This window comes from Rhinoderma darwinii, chromosome 3 (genome assembly GCF_050947455.1).
Source record: "Rhinoderma darwinii isolate aRhiDar2 chromosome 3, aRhiDar2.hap1, whole genome shotgun sequence".
In the NCBI taxonomy this organism is placed as follows: Eukaryota; Metazoa; Chordata; class Amphibia; order Anura; family Rhinodermatidae; genus Rhinoderma; species Rhinoderma darwinii.
The window spans coordinates 15651426-15669947 of record NC_134689.1 but is presented as its reverse complement, the minus strand read 5'-3'; the positions used below and the strand labels follow the sequence as shown (position 1 = coordinate 15669947).

Sequence of the window (18522 nt, the reverse complement as noted above, 5' to 3'; positions counted from 1 at the left end):
AGGATTTACAATTGGTTATACTCACGGCAAATATCTGATGACCTCCAGTCTATACACACTCCATGGAGCCTGCAAAGGTGGCTGTAACTTGCAATAATCTCGCATGGATCTTGACCATGACAGCTAGTTTCTTGACATAACTTATAGTATTCACTTGGTTGAAGCTTGGAGTGGCATTGCTGAAATGTGTCGGAAAGCAGAATGCTGCACTGATGGCTTGGAGATTGGCTACAAACATCATCCAGTTTGGTTTCACACGTTCTTCCATACTCATCGACCATGGTCCATTCCTTTACGAATTTGCTGCTGTCTCTTGTCACTGAGCCGTCCCTGAGTGTGAAGTCATTAACTGGGTTGTGGTCACATATTCCTGTGTATAGAAGAGAAGAAAGTTATTACTGACTGGACCGTCACAATGGACAATTGGCCCTAGAGTCAGTCAATCAATTAAAGTTCAGTCAAATTTTAACTTGTTCTGCAAGAATCCAAGCCTAACTTTCCTAATGATCTATTGGAAGTTTTGATCGTTGGGGGTCTGAGCACTGAGACCCCCACCGATCGCTAAAACAAAGCAGCAGAAGTGCTTGTGTGAGCGCTGAGCCACTTTGTTTCTGTTCGGCTTTTCTCGGAAAGCCAATGTAGCGGTGTACGGGCCCATAGACTTTCTATTGAGTCCATACACCAACAGCTCGGCTCTCCGAGAAAAGCCGAACAGAAAGCAAGTGGCTCATCCTTCACACAAGCGCTTCTGCTGTATCATTTTAGCGATCAGTGGGGGTCTCAAACGATCAAAACGATCACTATGACATGTCAGAAGTTTGTTGAATGTTTAGTTACCCTTTAAAACAACCATATAGACCTAAATGTCATTGTTTTTTATGCTCCACATATAAGTTAAAAGAAGTCCATAATAGAGCTTCACTTAGATCAAAGTTCATTGTGCCAATCAATAATATGTCTCGATAGGGGCAGAGGCGCGGTGGTATGTCCTGGTTTCAACTGTATCTGCGTCCTCAGGACGCAGATACAGTTGAATCCAATGCTGGAGCAGGGAGCTGACGGCTCCTTGCTCCAGCATTTACTATGTAATGCAGGCCGTGAGCGGCACTGCGCAGACAGGTGCGATGTAGTGATGTCATCGCACCTGTCTGCGCCGGGCCACACACTGCACAGACTGGAAGAGCAGAGGGATCTCCTCCACTCGTCGTGAGAACAGGGGTAGGTGAGTAATTATTTTATAATTTTTTTATTAGGCACTATCGAGGAAAAATACTGGGTATGGGGGCCACTATGGGGCAATATACCTGTATGTGGGCAGCTATGGGGGCATCATACTAAGTGGGGACAGCTATGGTGGCATTATACTGTGTGGGGAGGCACTATAGGGCATTATACTGTGTGGGGGCAGATATAAGGGCATTATACTGTATGACTGTAACTTCTACGTAAAGAAAGACTATACATTATTACATCTGTAAGATGGCCAAGAAACATTATATTTGGGTAGAATTGTCCTCACTAAAAGGTTTTGCAAATACTATAACTTGCCTTAATGCTTCTCCGCTGTGTGACCCCCATTCAAGAGAGTGATGGGTTACATGATGAATTTGGCTGCAGTCCCGGCTCCTTAAAACAGACAGAGCCTTGTTTTATGGGAGTTAGGTTGGGTTTACGACTTCTGGCTCCTTGGCTGGTACGTAAAGGGTTATTCTCTCACAGAAAGCGATGGCATATCGCTAAGATCAACTGCCGGCTTCACTGATCCTGGGACTGAAGGAGCCACATTGATTTAGCACCTCGGTCCCTGCACCCCAACTGTGCAAGTAAATGGGGCCATGCTGCAGTTCCCTGAACAGCCAGTAGTGTCGCTGTGCAGGACACAGCGCTAAACCAGGGCTGCAGCCCCTTCCTTCTTAGGATCAGTGGAGGTCCCGGCAGGTGGAACCCCACAGATGAAAAAGTGAGGGCACATCTTAGCACTATGCTATGACTTTCTATGATGGGCATAACCCTTTAATGGGCACAATTGCCCACTCTGGTACAGCTTTTCATAGGACATTGATTATAAATCTCATTGGGTTCATTAGTAGGATACTATAATTTATAAAAGAAATTAGAAAATGTTAGTAAAGAGATGAAAATTAGGATAACTTACCACAAAGTCCTGACGTTTTGGCAGAGAAACCATGTGGGATGAATTCGAGTATAAATTCATTGTTTATTGGTGTGAATGAAAGTCCAAACCCGACCTCAGGAATTTTAATATTATGCATGACGGCTCCAAAAACGCCCACTTCGAAGGTGTTGTTGTAAGGCACATGAACCAGTTCTCCATTGACAGAAACCTTTAAGAGTCATGAAACAGAACACACAGTAAGATCAAGATGTTAAATCTTTGTTTTTGTAAATGATTCCTACTATTTTTTAAATCCTACTATATCCTTCCTTCCCTTTAAGACTATACGTACCATGGAAGCAACTGATGTTGATGTGGGGGTTTTATTGTTTGTCACGTCCCTTCCCCCACACAGAAGTTAAAGGTGTTGTCTAGTTTAGAAAACCCATTCTTATATACCCGATTAGTGAATCCTGAGTTCATTGAGTGGGGGTCCTCCGTTTAGGTTCCTCATCTCTTGACCATCTCTCGCTCTGGAGGACCTGTCCTGCTCTACAATACCCAGACAGCCCATTGCTGTGAATGGGCACTATGTAATGCTTAATTTCCCCTCCGGTGGTGCTGTAGAGATATTGAACACTTACTGCCAGGTTTCTCCATAGATGACAGCTAGGGGTCCCAGCAGGGGTACACTTTATCATTAGCTTATTGTCAAGGGTCCCTTTTAACAAGTAGTTATTGTACAAAGTGGAGAACCCCTTTGAAGGTGTTTTTCCACAAATGACAATTATAAATGTATGATTGCTGGGAGCCCCACCCCTTGGATCCCCACGATCACTAGAACAAAGGTCCCAAGTTCCCTGTTCCTTCTCACCACGTCATTTAAGTTTGAGTGGAGCAGCGGTCAAGCGTTCTCGCCTCCGCTTCTTTCAGAGTCTACGGGGGTGACAGACACAGTAGGGCACTCGTACATGTTTAACCTATCCTGTGGATGAGTGATAAATGTAATTTGTGGGAAAATAAAACTTTTAGGAGGACAGAGATCATCCAAGACCCTTCAATGCTAGGTGCAGTATGAATGCCATGACAGCTTACAGGTAATGATGTGTCTTTACAACACTGGTCACAACTGGTAACTCCTGAGCTGTTCCAAAACTACAACTTCCAACAAGTCCTGACAGCCTACAGGAAATAGCGTGACAGTGGTTTTCAACGGTTAGCTCTTCAGCTGTTATGAAACTACAGCTCCCAGCCTGCAACGGCGAGGGCATGCTGGGAGTTATAGTTTCACAACAGTTGGAGCCTCTTGTGCTCTATGACATCTCAGAAGAGAACTAATGGTGGAAAAGTTTTAAAGCCAACATTTTGTGCTGGAAATGTAGAAAAAAATTGTAACAATAATGTTTAACTTCTAGCTTAAAGGGGTTGTCCATGTTAGACAATTCTTAATAGTCAGAAAGGCTGATTTACAATAAGCTGATCACAAAGTGTTCCCCTGCTCGGACCTCCAGCGATCAGCTGTAATCTGTGGGTAAAACTTGCAGTAAGTGCTCAGTTTCCCTGCAGCTCCACCAGAGGGGAAAATAAGCATTACACCATGCCCATTCAAATCAATGGGTTGTCTGTATAATGCAGGACAGGACTGGTCCTCCAGAGCGAGAGACCCTCTTTGTAATCGTACTCTCCCCTCTATTAACTCAGAATTCACTAATAGGGTGTATGAAAATGGGGTTCTAAGATAGACAACTCCTTTAAACCACCAATGATACAAAAGCCATAGCAAAACACAATTGTAACATAAGTCACAAGGAACACGTGTAAGTGTTTGAGTACTTGTAGAAACTGGCAATAATCCATTTAATCTCAGCTGAGGTTGTAAAGCAATGTTTCCTTAGCACTTTCTAAGCAGTTATGTTCTAGCTGTTTGGGATGTTTTTCACTGTGCATCATTGATCACTGGAGATTACACACACACTACAGTCATCCTGCCAGAGGTCGGGGAGAAGTCAGCAAGAATGATGTTACATTGGGTGCTGTGGACACAGAGCCTCTTAGGATATTTATTATTTAATAAAAAAAATCTCACTACAATAAGGGATATTCATGTATTGGACGCATTAAGGTGAATTTCCACCCTTAAACACAATATTTTTATCTAAATTGGTCAAATATTCTGGACTAATATATCATTACTGTAGTCGAAGCTCAGTTTTCCGATACAGAGCTCCAAATCCCTTGCAAAGACACAAAAGTTAAATTAGGAAAAACTGGCTGCTTGCAGCTACCACTAGGGGGAGCTGAAGAGCTTACTGCATACTTTTATATGTTGAACTTAATGATAACACAGTATACTGTAAGCTCCTGAGCTCCCTCTAGTGGTGACTACAGGCAGCTGGGTTTTTATCATTTAACTTTATGTATGTTTGGAGCGCTTTATTAGAAAAACAAAGCTCCAACCATCATAAAAATATATTATTAAATTATTCAGCACAGAATTTTGAAACAAAAAACAATATGTGGTTAAAAGGTAGACGTTTGCATCTATTCGTAGTAAAATTGAATGCAATGTATTATTGCCTTTTATGAGTATTCAGGATGGGGAGAGGCTGACTCTTCAATAGGTTGATTGACAGGAGATCCAGAAAGATCCTTGCCACCATGATCACTACTATATCTTATATATCTCCCATTCTGAGACCTCCAGAAAGATCGGCTTCAAACGATCTTTTAAAACTAATATGGAGAACAATAGTGATGTTGCCAAATTAAACATATGCTTTTTTCGATATTTACATTTTTTCTAAAAAAAAAAAAAAAAAAAGTGACATGACTATGGGCAATAGTCCAAATTTTTGTTTTTTATTTTAATATTCCTATTTTTTAGTTTTTTCTTTCCTGGAACTTTTACCAAAGCTAGTACCACAAATTCTCATAGACGGCAGTGCAACATCAGCCCGGTTGTAATCTGGATTTGTAAAAATTTCTATAGTAATTTCGATACCATTTTCTAATTTTATGGTGCTTGAGCCCTGCACAGGTTCACACCACCCATAATAAAATTAGACTCCCTATGTTCCACATGCCAGCTGCAGAGGTCGTCTATATAATTATGACCCGTAATTTTTTCTTAGTTAAAGAGATAATTAAGTGCTCAATAACCCTGCAGCACCTCCACAGGAGAAATAAAGCATTGCATATTGGCCATTGAAATGAATCCATTGCTAGTGTAATTCTGAGTCTCTTTGCGCTCCGGCTAATTGATGGAGGTTCTGAATGAGGAACCCCTCTCTATTATAGGGGTTCTCCACTTTGGACAATGCTTGTTAGAAGGGTCCCTTGACAATAAGCAGATCACAAAGTGTCCTCCTGCTTGGACCCCCATTGATCAGCTGTTATCTGTGGGGAAACCTGGAGGTAAGTGTTCAATATCCCTGCAGCGCCACCACAGGGGAAATTAAGCATTACACAGTGCCCATTCAAATCAATGTGTTGGCTGTTTACTGCAGGACAGGACAGGTACTCCAGAGCGAGAGACACTCTTTGTAACCACTCTCCATTCTGGCCAAGAGATGAGGATCCTGAACAGAGGAACCCCCTCTAGTAATTCTCTAATAGGGTGTACGGAAATGGATCCTCTAAACTGGAAAACCCCTTTAACACAGAATTCTCCAACAGGATATCTAAAAACTGGCTTTGTAAACCAGACAGAGAAAACATACATTGCATAATCTTCATGAGCATGAGATTTCCATATACAGACAAGAAAACAGATGGGACAGTACGTTACCTGCATATTGTATGAGAGTTTCACAGTCTCCCCATTGTACTTCACGCTCACTGAATCCATGCAAGTCTGACCACTGGATGACCCACATTCACCATTGTGTAGAATAACTTCCAGATTGTCCTTTTTGTCATTGAACAACACATAGGAGCAATTACTGAGAAGTTTAAAATTAAGGCCATCAAATGTTACAATGTGTCGGCTGGAGCTTCCCTTACATATACCTGATGAGGGGAAAAAAAGTTTCAATGTATCAATTCAAATGTACAATAAATAAGGATGTTCCACTTTAAAAAAAATATTCTGGCATATCATTGGATCATGAGAAAATCTAATATCAGTGGGGGCCTCAGTATTGAGATATATACTAATATATATATATAGAGAGACCTGTCTCGCAGTGGAGCAGGGAACATGGGAAAGGTGTGTAGGCCATTTTTTTTACTGTAGCTAAACAATGACTGGCACTTTATGGGGCACTATGGCAAAATGTAATGGGTCACTAGGGATGCATTTTATAGGACGCTATGGATGTATTGAGGAAGTATAATGGCGGCATTTTATACAAGACTTTTGCTTCTTTGATGGGGTATAATGGTTGGCACTTTATGGGGCAGTATGGCTGGCATTTTATGAGGCACAATAATTAGTGTACATACACCATTGCTATATTATGAAACACAATTGATTATATTTTACATATGCCCAGTATTTTATATATTATAGTTGGTGCGGCAGCTCCCTTAATAGTGAACTGAACAGTAGGGATCTGGCTACAGAAACCCACAGTGATCAGATGTCATCAGCTGAGGTATCTATAGGATAATACACATACATGGCACATGCCCTGGAAGCCCCCTAGCTACTCCACTGCCGCTTACAACCCCTAAAAGTTCTGATTGCTAGTATATTGCCATTTTTTTACGTTTTGTGTGGAAATCTTTATTGATAAATTACTCGCTCCATCTCTGAAGAGTGGAAAATAGAGATAGACACTTACATGGGCACATCCATCGACATCCACATTTCTCCTTAATCTTTATTGCGGGTAGATCATTGTCACAGATTGGTTGCGGTAACTTCGTACAGTCTACTCCAGTGTTGCTTAGTTTGGTTATGCCACCATCCAGACATGTGACTATGTGACAGGTGTCTAATAGTTTCCACGTATCTCCCGGCTAAGGGCAAGGACAAATTTTATATGAACAAAAACCAAAAACATTCAAGTGAATGGGCCTGTGCTATGAATCCAACACAGCGCTAGGTGGGGAATGGAGCTGTTTTGGAAATAAGCGAATGAAATATTAGATTTAATTGGAAAAAACCCTACAGTTAGAATAAGGGCTCATTTACATGATCGTATTATGGCTCCATACAACCTTTGAATTATACGAAGCCGTAATACTGGACCAGTAGAAGTCTATGGCCCCAAACTGTACCTCCATATTTCTCTGATTTAATACAGAGGCATGCAGAGCACAATACCATAAGCATCCAACAGAAACAAAGTTGTAGCATGCTCTATCAGACACTATATGATGGAGCTATTCTATCCTAAGCATTGGTTACATCGGGGAACAATTCTGTAATGCGGCGCCATAAGGAGCACCATACTGTCCAATGACTCCATAGAGGGATGAGACAAGCTCTCTTGGTGCCCAAGGCAGAGGTTTTGTGCCCAAGCACCCTCATATAACTGCATTAATTTAGTTGCCCTATGTCAATCCGATTCCCCACCAATCCCTTCCCATTTCTCTCCAATCCCATCCCCTCCATATATGTGCAGTTCTTATTGTGGGGTCACTCATCATACCCAGGCAATTTCTGCAGTACCAGCCGCTCGGACAAGTAGACAAGCGTCTAACCGGTTGTGGAAAGAAATTTAGAATTCTTTTTTTTTTAATTCATAAATTACTCCCCTTCCCCCGACAGCGTCCTAGAAGGCTGCCTACTACGCCAACCTCTCGTCCTGGTTCTGATTCCAGACATCTGTCTCCTTATGGCCTTCACTGTGTACATAATAAGGCCTTACATGCAACTGCAATTTCTATATGTAATTCTACTCTTGTAGAATCTTATCAACCCACCATAGGTGTGGGTCAAGATTTCTTGGTGCCCAAAGCTGTTAGATGTTGAGGAGTAAGGGGTCCACATAGTATTCTAGCACAAGGTCCCTCTTTTGCATAAGTCTGCAACTGGTGAAATTGGTGGTGAGGGTGGATGGGTTTTCTTTGTAGAGTCAAGAAGGTAGGTCAGGGAAAGTACAGAAGACCAAATAGCTGCTTAGTGATGTTAGAAAAGGGGTGGGGCTTTGACAACTCCTCATTCACTTCTAGAACTAGGCGAGTAGTTATTGTAAATACTTTATTAGGTCAAGCTATTACTCCAAGTAATAATACTAATATTAAATGATTTTATGACTATGGAGAAGATTCATAAATACCTTTCTCAAATTTCCATCCTCATCAATGCAAACATTAACAAAATCTGAAAGAGAAAATCAACCAGGAAATGGTCAGTTTTATAACGAAGTTGGAAAACAACAGAGAAAAAATATATAAAAATAAATCTGTGGCATTTTAATATAATATGTATGACAAGGAGGCCCTTCAAGTGGTTGTCTCATCGGAGACGTCGGCTTTCAGAACTGAGCTCCCGCCAGCAACGGCCACCTAGACCATACATGGACGTTTCGAGTCTGTCAAAATGGGAGCTACTTTTACAGACCGGCTCTCTGATATGGCTCAAAAAGGGGGGCACATGCAGTGGTATATGGACAGGCTATAAGACTCATTTACTATCATTAGAGACGATTAGAGAAATGCTTGCATGGTCTAATATTGGTTATTGCTAATTAGTAATTCGATTTACCAGTGCAAAGTTTGTTGATGAAGTCATCACGTAGAAGAAGCATGGTTGGCAAATCATCAAAAAGTTGCACTTTTGTGATTTTGTGGTTACCGGAAGGCCCAGCAAGCTTTACAAGCTCTTCATCATCGTACCTGGATCCAACACCAATTGGAAAAACCGATATCACTGAAATATGAATAAAGAACAAGTTATACCAATCAATATGCAGGTTTTAATAGAGAAATATATCTCACAAACCAATAGATAAAACATTTAATATGTAGTGCTCGTTTGAGAAGACATTAATATGGTGAACTTTTTATAAAGACGTATTTCCGGACTGTCCACTTGACAGGTGGATGTGGCACAGTCACATGTGAGCCCCTTGTCCTATTAAAGCCCATTAGTTAACCACGATAAACCCCTCCACCATGAAAAAATAAAGGGGAACAGGATATTGCCTTGGAAAAACAGAAGTCACCAAGGTGATCATCTGATTGCCATGGGTCAGGCTTCTAAAACACTCAGCGATTGGCTGTTACTGCCAGGGGCCAATCATATGTTTTAATATACATTTTAACTAGTGACATTCCTTCCTTAGTGTCCATATGCCCAAATGAGGCCAAAAGACAGGGGTTGTCCACTTAGACAACCGTTTCAACCATAGGCGGCCATTTTGTAGACTATGTAGAACTGGCTTTTGTCACCGAGTCAGAGAAGTTGCATACACATATACACAAACACTTCCCATTCTTTCCCCCAGGTTAAATCTTGAGTATGTCACTATGTTTTCTGTGACTTCTTGGATTACTACACAAAAAATAGTTATTCTAACATGCATTATGTGAGCTAGAAATGTAAACTTCTTATCTTAGTGTATTCCTTGGTTTCAATGGAGTGTAAAGTAAATATGAATATATCGTAAGACAAAAACTTATTCTGTCTGTAGTAACTTATAGCGCCACCTTGAGCACAAGAAGTGTTGAAAAATAACTGGATATTCTTTTATAATTGAATGCTTTTTAAAGGCAAACAATCCTTTGACATCTTCAAAGGATACGGTTAAGGTAATATTACGGTTTGCTGTTGCAAAGGTGGCTGCATAGTCCACTTGATCTGAGGACTTGTCTGCTACAATGATGATAGCAATCTTAGAAGAAAGAGGTCTTGCTCCATGAATATCTGACACGGCACTTTGCACTGCAAAATTCAAAGCATCTCCTGTAATAAAAAGGGAGAATTTTTTAAAAAAAAATGTTAAGACTTGATCTGGAATTGAAACAATTGTTTGTACATAAATAGGAAGAATGGCGGTGGCACATTGTTGTCTAGTGGCCACCTGCAGCTATATTATCAAATGTACAGACCAAGCAAACACTAAACATGACAACTTCATGTAGCTTATACATTTTTTACAGATCTCTAAAAAGTTAATATAAGGGACGATATCGGCAAAGTTTGTAATAAAAGGAATTTTCAATAAACTTTCTACCACAACTGATGGTTTATCTATAGCTAGTTGGGTAGAACTTGACCCCTTACCAACCTCTTCCTCAGCCTATTAGTGTTTTCAATGTTATAATGTAATTTGCTAATTATAGGAAAGTTGTCATATTTTTATGGGCTGAGGTGCACAAACTTATTAGCAAATAGCAAAAACAATTATGACATGGAGTCTTGACATCAACTCCCCATAAAGAGCTAATTACTCATATAACAAATAATAAATGCGTAGGTACCACAATGGGCACCTACTGCTATGCCTACTAGACCTGATCCAGTGACGCATCTCTGATCTGTGTGTGCATAGATGTATGCAGATGAAACAGCGCATTTAAAAAAATATATATAAATATATTGTATACAACTTACCAGTTTTAAATAATAGTGTATGTGCAAGTGTAATAATGTAAGTGAAATATAGGGGGCAGTAATGAGTAAAGTGCCTAAAAAATAAATGAATAATGGGATGCAAGTGTGTGAAACATGGAGGGATAGTGTGTAAGTCATGAGGCGCAACGTGACTAGCCAGGTAGAAGCCTATTTGTGACGCCTTGATAATTCATAGAGCGGGCTACCCTGCTTGCTAGGCCAAATAACAACACACCATGCTCTCCCAGCATCAAAGACCTGGCTGTGTCCAAAAGAAGCGAATATAAGTAATAATGTCCTTGTTTTTATCTGTTTTGTCTGTACATCAGGAGCTTTTCGCTCCAGTTAGGGACTCGCAAGTCTGGGGATCCTTGTCGTGGATTGCGAGCTTGCGTCCTTTTGGCCAAAATGATCACTAATACCCCAGGTATTTTTCATTATTACTTATATTCGCTTCTTTTGGACACAGCCAGGTCTTTGATGCTGGGAGAGCATGGTGTGTTGTTGTTTGGCCTAGCAAGCAGGGTAGCCCGCTCTATGAATTATCAAGGCGTCACAAATAGGCTTCTACCTGGCTAGTCACGTTGCGCCTCATGACTTACACACTATCCCTCCATGTTTCACACACTTGCATCCCATTATTCATTTATTTTTTAGGCACTTTACTCATTACTGCCCCCTATATTTCACTTACATTATTACACTTGCACATACACTATTCATTTATTATTTCTTACTACACATCCCATGCACCACATACCACTCCCCTCAAGACTAGTGGGAGTGGCTATTATTATTTAAAGCACCTGTTCACTCGCCTTCATCAGCGTTTCTGACCTGGCTGTGTCCATTTGTAAGTATGGCCTTTTTCGGTGTTTTTGCATAAATGTCCTTGTTTTTATCTGTTTTGTCTGTACATCAGGAGCTTTTCGCTCCAGTTAGGGACTCGCAAGTCTGGGGATCCTTGTCTTGGATTGCGAGCTTGCGTCCTTTTGGCCAAAATGATCACTAATACCCCAGGTATTTTTCATTATTACTTATATTCGCTTCTTTTGGACACAGCCAGGTCTTTGATGCTGGGAGAGCATGGTGTGTTGTTGTTTGGCCTAGCAAGCAGGGTAGCCCGCTCTATGAATTATCAAGGCGTCACAAATAGGCTTCTACCTGGCTAGTCACGTTGCGCCTCATGACTTACACACTATCCCTCCATGTTTCACACACTTGCATCCCATTATTCATTTATTTTTTTAGGCACTTTACTCATTACTGCCCCCTATATTTCACTTACATTATTACACTTGCACATACACTATTCATTTATTATTTCTTACTACACATCCCATGCGCCACACACACCACTCCCCTCAAGACTAGTGGGAGTGGCTATTATTATTTAAAGCACCTGCTCACTCGCCTTCATCAGCGTTTCTGACCTGGCTGTGTCCATTTGTAAGTATGGCCTTTTTCGGTGTTTTTGCATAAATGTCCTTGTTTTTATCTGTTTTAACTTACCAGTTTTGCCTGTGCCTTCTCCCATTTTCTGCATGTTGTCGACTGCTTTAAGAAGTTTTATCTTATCTTGAGGGTCTGTCCATGCAACCTCCATGGTAGGTGCCCATCCGTATTGAAGAACAGCAACTTGAGTAGCATCAGGACCTTGAATTAAATTAAAAAAGAGAAAGATAAATAGATAGATAGATAGATAGATAGATAGATAGATAGATAGATAGATAGATAGATAGATAGATAGATAGATAGATCGATCGATCGATCGATCGATCGATCGATCGATCGATCGATCGATCGATCGATCGATAGATAGATAGATAGATAGATAGATAGATAGATAGATAGATAGATAGATAGATAGATACAGACAGACAGACAGACAGACAGACAGACAGACAGACAGACAGACAGATAGATAGATAGATAGATAGATAGATAGATAGATAGATAGATAGATAGATAGATAGATAGATAGATAGATAATTTTTACCAATATGTGCCTTTTTAATAAAATTCTTCACAAAGGTTTTCACATTTTCAAATTCTGATTCTTTGACATTTAGACTGCTGTCCAGTATGAATATGACGTCCATCTGTTTCATGCACGGTACTTGTAAGGAAATGAAAAACAGAATAACACATAAAATTGTTAGCATCCACATAGAATATAAACTATATCCCTAGTGCTAAACGAACCAAAAACAGTCTAAGTCTAATTAATAATAATTCCCCAAAAATGTTACCAATGTTTTTAAAGATTACCTGTTTAGGTTTTTAATAGACAAGCCAACAGGGCCGGCTTCGGAGATTCCTAGTGATCAGCTGTTTTTGCCAGGGAAAGCCAATAAATGCCGACCATTTAAAACATGGACGGGCTGGGTCTACCAGAGTCATGGCTGCACTTTGTGAGTGGCTCTCATTTTGGGTAATAGAGAGGGTCTTGAGTAGGGGATTCAGATTTATGACATCCATATGCTATGAATAACATCTATCTATGTGGTAATACAAAAAAAATACAAAAAACTGTCTGCCGATGGTATAATAGATACATACCTATAGGCATAATTGTCGGCTGAATGATTCTAGAACAACAACCCGTTAGTATCTCTTCTGTTACACTTGACAATTGGTCATAATTCTGAAAAACTGTTTGACGGCCGAAGATATCAAGTTCTTTTATGGGGGCATTTGTGCCAACCGATATAGGAAATACATTTATGTTTTCCTCTCTTCTAATGACATCTGTAGGAGGATTTTCTTGTATCATATACACCAAGTGAGGACTTTGGGGACTGCTATGAAAGTCTTTCCTGAATGTGTTTTGGCTGATGTACCGAAGAGCTTCCCCGGTGTTGGTGGCATTTCCACCTCTGTATTTAATCCGTCGAATGTGTTCAATAATTTCGGGTTTCCGTAGCTTCCCTGTAAAGGTGTATTCAACAGTTATAGTAAAAGAATACTGGATGATGGTGATATGAATGGTTTCTTCACCGATATCCATTCTCTGAATCAAATTTTCAAGGAAGATCTTAATCTTCTCAATGTCAACAGAACCTTCAAATGCAATAGTAAGTTCTCTATCAGAAGATGCCGGGACGGGGGTTGATGCAGTGGTGGTTGTCTGTCTTGAGGGCTGTGTAGTAGGGTTAGAGGGTACTATTGTTCGTTGTGTTGGTTCTGGTACTAAGCCACATAGGTAGTCAATTATTTCGTCCTTGTGGGCCATTAAGTCCTCCACATTGGGCACTATGAATGGTTTGTTCATTGGTGATTGCTTTTGAATTAATTCAATGTCACCCCTATCAACGTAAGGACCTATTCCGACTGGAATCAGAGTCACCTTACGCTTTTTTATCCCAAGCCTTACACTTGATAAGCTCTTTGAACTCTTGGAGGCTATCAGTAATAAGACCATTTTTGGTGCATTGTCCCTCTTAGCCGGGTCAAAAACATATGAATTTGTAAATTTAATAGCCTCAGCAGCAGAAGATGTTGCACTTCCCATGTATTTCATATTTATTACTTTATCAGTGAGGTCAGAAAGTTTCCGTCTCTCGTTAAGGCTAAATAATTTAGGTGTGTGTGTAGAATTGTACTGGACGACACAGACTCGAATTCTTTTTTGTGAGATACGTATTTTTTCCATAATACTGACAATAAAATCTTTTACGGTTTCAAAATTGGTTCGGGAAAGTTTTGAAGAACCATCCACAAGGAAAACCAGATCCATGGCTTTTTCACAGTTATATGTCCCAGGTGCAACGGTTCCCTCATACTCTTCAAAGGGTGTGGGTTCTGGAGTTGGCTCTACCGGTGGAAGTTCTGGCTCAATAGGTGGCGATCTTGTTGTTATTGTATGCACCTCACAAGTTCTGCACTGTAAAGTTTGTTCTTCACAATGGCTTGAAAGGCAAAAGAAAGTTAGAAAACTTTTTGAAAGATATATCCTCACCATCTTTTATTTTCACAAATTTTCCACCAACTTTTTTATTTAAAGGAATACTAACCCAAAAATAAAAACATGAGCTAATCTCAACTTCACATCTGTATGTAAATGTATCTGGAGGTTCGAATACTTGGAGGTATGAGAGATGGAGAGATGGAGATGGAGTAGCCGACATGGGGGGCAAGGATTTTTCTGGACCTCCTGTCAGTATTCCAATTGAATAACAATACTTACCCTCTAATACACCTTCAAGGGGTTGTCCAGGATTAGAAAAACATGGCTGTACTTCTTCCAGGAACACACCTATCCATGGATTGTGTTTGATATTGCAGCTCAGCCCCATTGAAGTGAGTAGGGTGGAGCTGCAATACCACACACAGCCTGTGAACCAGAGTGGCACCGTTTTTGGAAGACATCAACTATGTTTTTCTAATCCCGGACAAGCCCTTTAAAGGAGATTTCCGGGGATAAACATAGCCAATACTTTACTAGAATGGAAGACCCAGTTATATCCAATGTACCTGAAAAACATTGAAGAGGCTCCTTAGACTGAGAGTGGGACTACACATGGGGGAAAAGTTCTTATTACCATGTCTTAAAATGGAGAGAAATTTCCATGAAACCTGATGAACCTGGTTATTTTTTGTGTTTTTATCAGTGTGTCTATTGACTATGGGTTCATGCACACAGCCCTATTATGGACCCGTGTTGCACCGATCTGTAATATACAACACATAGACTGCTATGGGTCCATACTGTACCTACAAGCACCTCTAATTTTGTACAGTGGTATACCGTTTTGTTTTTTCTCTCAGATTGTGTCTCCATGTGCCACCCTATGCTACCCTACAAGCAATATCTTCATAATATGGAATGTGATTGAACATGTTGCACTTTTTTTCTCACCTGTTCTATGGAATCTATAAGAATAAAACCTTTTGTGTGCCTAGGTATGAAATTAGAGGCACACGGTGGTAAAGTATGGCCCATAGACTTCTTTGGGTTCCCTATAACAGAATCATACAACAAAAATCTGTACCACAGCCATGTACATGGGCCCTTAAAGCCCATGATTTTTGGGGCAAGTCAAAAATTCCCAGTTTTTCAAAAATATTTTGTCAATGTTAATGTCATACAGGATAATTGTAATTACAATAAGATACCTAAGAAGCCAAATTATAATAATGATGATAATACCATTGCTGACAAAGTGCAGGATCATCTTGGTTCAATAAAATGTACTTTCCATGCGCAATGCGGCGTCCTCCAACCACACACACAGGGCAGTCTTGCAGGTTAATACAAGATTCAGTTACCTCATCCAGGATTTTACCTATTTGACACAATAACAATAATAAGGATTAAGGTACAACTTTTAAATAATAATTCAAGTGACGCTCCATGAGATTTTAATAGGTCCTATAAATATCTCTTATGGGTAAAGGGATCTACAGGTAAGGATTATGCTAGATTTCACCAGTTCTCGTTACAAGACGGAGCTGTGGGAATCTAGATGGTTGAAATGATAGCTGCACTAGTGGAACAGCATGAACCAGATAGCCTTTTAAGGCTTTGTTCACACTACTGTCATGGCTTCCATCAATAACAGAGCCATGGACGCTGTAATGGATACATATACTTAAATTTCTACTTCTAGGCAGCTGTGTAGAGTTGTGTACTATAGATGTCTCAATGATAGTGCTTTGTGCACTACTGCTCATAGATATGACTCGTGTAACAGCACACCAAGAGGTTAGGCATGGTATTGCAAGTAAAGCTTATCAATGATTTTTGTGTGTTTTCACTTACACCATGTTACAGTCTACAGATAGAAATATATGTACATGAAAGTGGTTTGTACACTGCTGCTCATAGACATGACTCGTGTAACAGCACACCAAGTGGTTGGGCATGGTATTACAAGTAAAGCCTATCAATGTTTTTTTATGTGTTTTTATTGACACCATTTTACAGTTTACATCTAGAAATAAATGTACAGAAAAGCCAAGCAAATTTGTGAAAACATTGCATAGCTTATCTCACAGAAATCCTGTGTTACATACTGTATTATTGCCCAGAGCTGCATTCACCATTCTGCAGGCTTTAGTGCTGGAATCTCGCAGCTTTGTCAGTGTCTACACAGAAGTGTAGTCTAGAGACCAGGCACTGTACGGTATATATATATATATATATATATATATATATATATATATATATATATATATATATAGGAAAAATCTGTATTATAGGAGCTCAGCTAAACTGTTAGGGGTTTGTCTGTCAACATGTTCATTAGGTAAAGACTGGGCACTCTCTTTTGGTTGTTTTTGTAACTCGCTTATAGTTGTATTGCGTGGCAGCGCATATACCCAATTGGCGTTCCATACAAATTGCTCCTTCCGTCGTTCAGTGGAAAATCAGGCACTGGGGGTCTCCCACTCTAGCAATTAGTGGCATTCCCAGCAATCGGACCCCCACAGATCTAACATTTATCACCTGTCCAGTGGATAGGTGATACATGTATTTTTTTGGAATACCCCTTAAATCCCAGAGTCACCCAAGCTTCATAGATATGCACAGTCCCTTCTGTGTTCTTCCCCATTTCTCTCTCTATTTGGTTTCTTCTGATTTTACATTAAATTCAATATAATATCTAGGCTATATAGGATCTATCGCTGCTTGTTAATGAAAATCTAAATATCAGATAAGATATTATGTCAATGCATAAGCCTCTATATAATATAGTATAAAGGATATCTCTGTATAAAGCTTAATAGCAATATCTCTAATGCTGTAAATGTGCATATTCTAAATGTATTAAAACAACAGGGCCAATTCCCCTTAGATTTAGTCGGTATAAATGGGCCATTTGTATATTATTCTCATTGTTATTTACTTTGCATAGAACAGATAAAAATTGATATGTGAATTTTTGTGCAAAAATTATATATATATATATATAAAAAAGTAAAAAGTTAGATAACTACTAAAAGCATTCCTTCTCCTGCCTATAAAAAAGTTATTTTCAAATTCTTATAGATGTTGGAATTCATTTTCTGAAGTCTCGGCCAACAATATTTATCCATCCTATTAAAATAACCATCTGCTCGGCTGTTACAAATTATTTCATACCGTTCCTTGAATTATTGCTGATTGCGGAACAGCTACAGTAGAAAACACAAAGCTTGCGTGATATTCGAGGCTGCATAGAATTATTTTAAATTCCTTGCTACCATGAAATTGTTTATTTACACTTTGGCAAGTTGCTTAAAGTGTTTGTCCAATTTGGGCAAAAAATAATTTTTTATTATGCTAATGCGTCTAAAAATAAATATATAGAAACGTTTTTTTTTACTGTTTTTATAAAAGTGTAGCTAAACGTTTAACAAACTTCTGACATGTCATAGTGAAATGTCAGACGTTTTGATTGGTGGAGGTCCGAGCACTGAGACCCCCACCAATCGCTCAAACTAAGCAGCTTAGTTTCTGTTCGTCTTTTTCCGGAAATGACTCAATAGAAAGTTTAAGGCTATGTTCACACAGAGTATTTTGACGAGTTTTTTGACGCGGAAACCGCGTCGCAAAACTCGGCAAAAACGGCCCGAAAATGCCTCCCATTGATTTCAATGGGAGGCGTCGGCGTCTTTTTCCCGCGAGCAGTAAAACTGCCTCGCGGGAAAAAGAAGCGACATGCCCTATCTTCGGGCGTTTCCGCCTCTGACCTCCCATTGACTTCAATGGGAGGCAGAGAAAGCGTATTTCGCTGTGTTTTATGCCCGCGGCGCTCAATGGCCGCGGGCGAAAAATGCCGCTAAAAACGCCGCGAAAAACTCAGCGAAAATCGGCGTGCAGGGAGAGGAAAATCTGCCTCAAACTTCCAAACTGAATTTTGAGGCAGATATTCCTCCTGCAAAATACTCAGTGTGAACATAGCCTAAGAGCCCG

The 18522-nt window shown here is 39.9% G+C and overlaps 1 protein-coding gene across 1 annotated transcript in view; it reads right to left on the bottom strand.

The window, feature by feature from the left end:
• Positions 1-18522, bottom strand: part of VWF (von Willebrand factor) — a 115082-nt gene that overhangs the window by 40463 nt on the left and 56097 nt on the right. The window contains exons 27-37 of the mRNA XM_075856019.1: positions 15775-15910; positions 13185-14533; positions 12622-12741; positions 12135-12278; positions 9828-9971; positions 8772-8936; positions 8344-8387; positions 6901-7078; positions 5904-6124; positions 2156-2345; positions 26-370 (exon numbers count right to left, since the gene is read on the bottom strand). Of these exons, the coding sequence (XP_075712134.1) occupies positions 26-370; positions 2156-2345; positions 5904-6124; positions 6901-7078; positions 8344-8387; positions 8772-8936; positions 9828-9971; positions 12135-12278; positions 12622-12741; positions 13185-14533; positions 15775-15910 (3036 nt within the window). The remainder of the gene's footprint in view (positions 1-25; positions 371-2155; positions 2346-5903; positions 6125-6900; positions 7079-8343; positions 8388-8771; positions 8937-9827; positions 9972-12134; positions 12279-12621; positions 12742-13184; positions 14534-15774; positions 15911-18522) is intronic.